This window comes from Nanorana parkeri, unplaced genomic scaffold (assembly GCF_000935625.1).
Source record: "Nanorana parkeri isolate BGI_ZX_2015 unplaced genomic scaffold, ASM93562v1 scaffold4917, whole genome shotgun sequence".
In the NCBI taxonomy this organism is placed as follows: domain Eukaryota; kingdom Metazoa; phylum Chordata; class Amphibia; order Anura; family Dicroglossidae; genus Nanorana; species Nanorana parkeri.
Genome location: NW_017311177.1, coordinates 1866 through 8563, shown reverse-complemented (window position 1 = coordinate 8563; position 6698 = coordinate 1866). Strand labels below are relative to the sequence as shown.

The following is a 6698-nucleotide window of genomic DNA, read 5'->3' as shown; positions in this document are numbered from 1 at the left end:
TCAGTCCCTACTGATGATGTCTGTGGGTGCAGCACACACACGCTGGAGAAAGGTTTATGAAACCCGGGGTGGTCAGGTCAGGTGGTCAGGTCAGGTCAGGTGGTCAGGTCAGGTGGTCAGGTCATGTGGTCAGGTCAGGTGGTCAGGTCATGTGCCCGCACAGCCAACTGTCTTCTAAGACTCCTCTGCACCTTCACAGTCATCCAGTAAGCTCTGGTTGTGGAAGTCGGGAGATTCATAGTTCTGAGGACTGCAGTGAGTGGTCCCCGCTCCTTCTCTCCATCGTGTGCTTCCTGTTATGGTTGCCGGGTTACGTTGTCGCTGCGCACTGACTGATCAGCGGGATCCTCGCGTCGCTCAGTCACTGGCCGTATCCTGCGCTGTGCACTCTGCTGATCATCTCTCTGTTCTCTGCCGCAGGGGTTCCTCTGCGACCTCCTGAAGAAGGCCAACCGACCGTTCGATGAGAAGAAGCTGCAGGAGTACACGCAGACCATTGTAAGTGTCCAAGCCGCGCGCCCTGCTGCACATCTTGCCCCAGGGCCCCCTCTTATCTCTAGTTGCCCCGCGCAGACTTCTTCTTGTTGTAGAATCGGGTCAAATAATCCTTTATGATGTTACAAGAAGCTTCTGCAGCAGATGAGAGGCAGAAATGTGGAGGCAAAAGAAAGACATTTTAACTTAGACTGTACAGGATGTAATGCGAGTGCCTCAGCTGTCACTGTCCCTTGCCCAGGATCTAATGTGAGTTCCCTGTTGGCCTCAGATGTCACTGTAGCTTGTCCAGGATGTAATGCAAGTTCCTTGCTGGCATCAGCTGTCACTGTAACTCCTACAGGATGCCATATGCATTCCCCAGTGGCTTTATCTGTCACTGCCTCACACAGGATGTGATATGAGTTCCCTGCTGGGCACCACTGTCACTGTGCCTTGCCCAGGATGTAATATGAGCTCCTTGTTGGCCTAAGCTGTCACTGTACCTCATACGGATGTAATCAAAATTGCCTCCTGGCCTCAGCTGTCACTGTACCTGGTACACATGTGAGTTACATGCTGGCCTCAGCTGTCACTGTACCCGGCACAGCATGTTCTGTCACTGTCCCTTGCCCAGGATCTAATGTGAGTTCCCTGTTGGCCTCAGATGTCACTGTAGCTTGTCCAGGATGTAATGCAAGTTCCTTGCTGGCATCAGCTGTCACTGTAACTCCTACAGGATGCCATATGCATTCCCCAGTGGCTTTATCTGTCACTGCCTCACACAGGATGTGATATGAGTTCCCTGCTGGGCACCACTGTCACTGTGCCTTGCCCAGGATGTAATATGAGCTCCTTGTTGGCCTAAGCTGTCACTGTACCTCATACGGATGTAATCAAAATTGCCTCCTGGCCTCAGCTGTCACTGTACCTGGTACACATGTGAGTTACATGCTGGCCTCAGCTGTCACTGTACCCGGCACAGCATGTGAGTTACATGCTGGCCTCAGCTGTCACTGTACCTGGCACCGCATGCGAGGTACATGCTGGCCTCAGCTGTCACTGTACCCGGCACAGCATGTGAGTTACATGCTAGCCTCAGCTGTCACTGTACCTGGCACCGGATGTGAGTTACATGCTAGCCTCAGCTGTCACTGTACCTGGCACCGGATGTGAGTTACATGCTAGCCTCAGCTGTCACTGTACCTGGCACCGGATGTGAGTTACATGCTAGCCTCAGCTGTCACTGTACCTGGCACCGGATGTGAGTTACATGCTAGCCTCAGCTGTCACTGTACCTGGCACCGGATGTGAGTTACATGCTAGCCTCAGCTGTCACTGTACCTGGCACCGGATGTGAGTTACATGCTAGCCTCAGCTGTCACTGTACCTGGCACCGGATGTGAGTTACATGCTAGCCTCAGCTGTCACTGTACCTGGCACCGGATGTGAGTTACATGCTAGCCTCAGCTGTCACTGTACCTGGCACCGGATGTGAGTTACATGCTAGCCTCAGCTGTCACTGTACCTGGCACCGCATGCGAGTTACATGCTGGCCTCAGCTGTGACTGTACCCGGCACACATGTGAGTTACATGCTGGCCTCAGCTGTCACTGTACCCGGCACAGCATGTGAGTTACATGCTGGCCTCTGCTGTCACTGTACCTGGCACAGCATGTGAGTTACATGCTAGCCTCAGCTGTCACTGTACCTGGCACAGCATGTGAGTTACATGCTAGCCTCAGCTGTCACTGTACCTGGCACAGCATGTGAGTTACATGCTGGCCTCTGCTGTCACTGTACCTGGCACAGCATGTGAGTTACATGCTAGCTTCAGCTGTCACTGTACCCGGCACACATGTGAGTTACATGCTGGCCTCAGCTGTTACTGTACCCGGCACAGCATGTGAGTTACATGCTAGCCTCAGCTGTCACTGTACCCGGCACAGCATGTGAGTTGCATGCTGGCCTCAGCTGTCACTGTACCCGGCACAGCATGTGAGTTGCATGCTGGCCTCAGCTGTCACTTTGCCCCATACATGATGCAATGCGAGTTCCTTTGCTGTCCTCCGCTCTCACCGTGCTTTTGTCCAGGACATAATGTGAGAGATCTGCTGGCCTCAGCTGCCACCGTGTAATATGAATTCCCTGCTTGCTTCAGCTGTCACTGTGCCTCCCACAGGACAAGTTTCCGGGCCACTGTCACATAAAGTGAGTTTCCTGCCTCAGCTGCCACTGTCCCATGTACAGGTAGCGATGCGAATTTACTGTTGGCCTCATCTGTCACTGCGACCCGCATAGGATGTAATGCGGCCTCCAGCTGTCACTGTGCTTTGTAGAGAATGTTATAGGAATTCTCTGCTGGCCTCAGCTGTCACTGTACCTTGCAAAAAAAAAAAAATGAAGGTTAAAAACCAATAAAATGCGTTTGTGTAAAATAAGGCGAAAAGCATTTTTTTAGGTTTTTGTCCGTTTCTCATCTTTCCGTAAATACAGAAGATGAGCAGCAGACACAGCGCCTTCTATGTCATCAATACACCATATCTCTACCGGCCAATAATTGGCAGAGGCATCGGGAAGTTATATGACTCGTAGCGATGCCGCTAAATTCCGTCCGACAATGAAAGGGCGAGGACATCCAGGTTTTCCTTGTCCACTGAGCTGACACTCTATTTCCTTGTCTCGTAGCTGCGAATGTTCGACCTGAATGGCGATGGGAAGCTCTGCTTGTCGGAAATGTCCAGGTAACGCCGGCGTCCTCACTCCTCGTACATAACAACCGATTATTGTCCCCGAGAAAATCAGCTTCACCATGTGAGGGAAATCTCCCCTGAGCTCAGCCAATAAGGGGGAAGTGTGCCGACGTCTATCGTCCAATCACGTGCAAGGAAATCCTCTGCCTCATTGTGGACACTCGGCCACTTCATCATAGTATGTCCTGTCCTCCCCCGCCGCCAGAAGATGCAGAGATACAAAGTAACATTGTTTATAAACATTGATCAGAGGAGATAGAGAGATACAAAGTAACATTGTTTATAAACATTGATCAGAGGGAGAGAGATACAAAGTAACATTGTTTATAAACATTGATCAGAGGGGGATAGAGAGATACAAAGTAACATTGTTTATAAACATTGATCAGAGGGAGATAGAGAGATACAAAGTAACATTGTATATAGACATTGATCAGAGGGGGATAGAGAGATACAAAGTAACATTGTTTATAAACATTGATCAGAGGGAGATAGAGAGATACAAAGTAACATTGTTTATAAACATTGATCAGAGGGAGATAGAGAGATACAAAGTAACATTGTTTATAAACATTGATCAGAGGGAGATAGAGAGATACAAAGTAACATTGTTTATAAACATTGATCAGAGGGAGATAGAGAGATACAAAGTAACATTGTTTATAAACATTGATCAGAGGGGAGATAGAGAGATACAAAGTAACATTGTTTATAAACATTGATCAGAGGGAGATAGAGAGATACAAAGTAACATTGTTTATAAACATTGATCAGAGGGAGATAGAGAGATACAAAGTAACATTGTTTATAAACATTGATCAGAGGGAGATAGAGAGATACAAAGTAACATTGTTTATAAACATTGATCAGAGGGAGATAGAGAGATACAAAGTAACATTGTTTATAAACATTGATCAGAGGGAGATAGAGAGATACAAAGTAACATTGTTTATAAACATTGATCAGAGGGAGATAGAGAGATACAAAGTAACATTGTTTATAAACATTGATCAGAGGGAGATAGAGAGATACAAAGTAACATTGTTTATAAACATTGATCAGAGGGAGATAGAGAGATACAAAGTAACATTGTTTATAAACATTGATCAGAGGGAGATAGAGAGATACAAAGTAACATTGTTTATAAACATTGATCAGAGGGAGATAGAGAGATACAAAGTAACATTGTTTATAAACATTGATCAGAGGGAGATAGAGAGATACAAAGTAACATTGTTTATAAACATTGATCAGAGGGAGATAGAGAGATACAAAGTAACATTGTATATAAACATTGATCAGAGGGAGATAGAGAGATACAAAGTAACATTGTTTATATACATTGATCAGAGGGAGATAGAGAGATACAAAGTAACATTGTATATAAACATTGATCAGAGTGAGATAGAGAGATACAAAGTAACATTGTTTATAAACATTGATCAGAGGGAGATAGAGAGATACAAAGTAACATTGTTTATAAACATTGATCAGAGGGAGATAGAGAGATACAAAGTAACATTGTTTATAAACATTGATCAGAGGGGGAGATAGAGAGATACAAAGTAACATTGTTTATATACATTGATCAGAGGGAGATAGAGAGATACAAAGTAACATTTATCAGGACAATACATCTTCCTGTTCGGTTGCAGGTATTACAGAGGGAATGATAACGGAATGTCTTCTCTCTTGCAGGCTCCTTCCTGTGCAGGAGAACTTTCTACTGAAGTTTGAGGTACGGGACAATTGTCACCTGACGCATCTACAGTATATAATGTACAGCGCAGTGTATATAGAGGAGTATATCATGTACAGCGCAGTGTATACAGAGGAGTATGTCATGTACAGCGCAGTGTATATAGAGGAGTATATCATGTACAGCACAGTGTATATAGAGGAGTATGTCATGTACAGCACAGTGTATATAGAGGAGTATGTCATGTACAGCACAGTGTATATAGAGGAGTATGTCATGTACAGCGCAGTGTATATAGAGGAGTATGTCATGTACAGCACAGTGTATATAGAGGAGTATGTCATGTACAGCACAGTGTATATAGAGGAGTATGTCATGTACAGCGCAGTGTATATAGAGGAGTATATCATGTACAGCACAGTGTATATAGAGGAGTATGTCATGTACAGCGCAGTGTATATAGAGGAGTATATCATGTACAGCACAGTGTATATAGAGGAGTATGTCATGTACAGCACAGTGTATATAGAGGAGTATGTCATGTACAGCACAGTGTATATAGAGGAGTATGTCATGTACAGCACAGTGTATATCTGATTATTTTGCAGGGAATGAAGCTGAGCTGTGACGAGTTTAATGCAATCTTCAGCTTCTATGACAAGGTGAGCTGGTGACGTCCATCACAGGGATATGATGCCGGGTATTGGGGGTTACAGGGGCCTTGGCGCGGCTGCGCGGCGGTCACATGTTCTGCAGAAGACGCGTATCTAAACCTCTGTTGTCACCCTCAGCGGTGACACCCGCATGGCACCGGCCCCCCATCCCCCGTTATATATGGGAGGTCTGATGGGCCCCCCATCTCCCGTTATATATGGGAGGTCTGATGGGCCCCCCATCTCCCGTTATATATGGGAGGTCTGATGGGCCCCCCATCCCCCGTTATATATGGGAGGTCTGATGGGCCCCCATCCCCCGTTATATATGGGAGGTCTGATGGGCCCCCCATCCCCCGTTATATATGGGAGGTCTGATGGGCCCCCCATCCCCCGTTATATATGGGAGGTCTGATGGGCCCCCCATCCCCCGTTATATATGGGAGGTCTGATGGGTCCCCATCCCCCGTTATATATGGGAGGTCTGATGGGCCCCCCCATCCCCCGTTATATATGGGAGGTCTGATGGGCCCCCCCATCCCCCGTTATATATGGGAGGTCTGATGGGCTCCATGTTGGACTCTTGCAGGATCGCAACGGCTACATTGATGAGAATGAATTGGACGCTTTACTGAAAGACTTCTTTGAGAAAAGTAAAAAGGTGAGAGTCCTTCCAGGGGCCACATAGAACGGGCAAACCCCGGGGGCCACAGACTCATGAGTGTTTTCTGGTTTCAGAATGTGGATATTCAGAGCCTGACGGGATACCGGAAGAGCATGATGTCGCTGTGTGACGCGGGACGCCTCTACCGCAAGGAGCTGGAGCTCGTACTCTGCAACGACTCCTCCCCCTTCAAGTAACCCAGGGGCCCCAACTCTACTCAACACACTGCACTGAGACCCTCTTCCCTGCCCCCCACCCCACCACTGCCCGGAGACCGGGGAGAGAGACTACAACCCCCGCCAGAGACCGCGGAGAGCACCACCACTGAGAGAGAGAGAGACGTCTAGAGAGCGCTCTCTGTTCTAAGGTGTGAGGTTCCTGGACTCTCTCCTCATTGGTTGGTCTCTTCTCATTACCCAGCCCCCTCCACACCCCCCCTCCTCCTCCACCCCGCC

At 47.6% G+C, this 6698-nt stretch overlaps 1 protein-coding gene across 1 annotated transcript; it reads left to right on the top strand.

Annotated features, from left to right (window-relative positions):
- Positions 1–420: 420 nt before the first annotated feature.
- LOC108804057 (calretinin-like) lies at positions 421–6545 on the top strand (the record flags this gene model as incomplete). The annotated part of the gene is made up of 6 exons (XM_018575824.1): positions 421–498; positions 3163–3218; positions 4926–4965; positions 5535–5588; positions 6169–6240; positions 6318–6545. Coding segments are annotated over 6 exons (423 nt in total), but the record flags the coding sequence as incomplete, so codon positions are not given.
- Between the last annotated feature and the right edge of the window lie 153 nt (positions 6546–6698).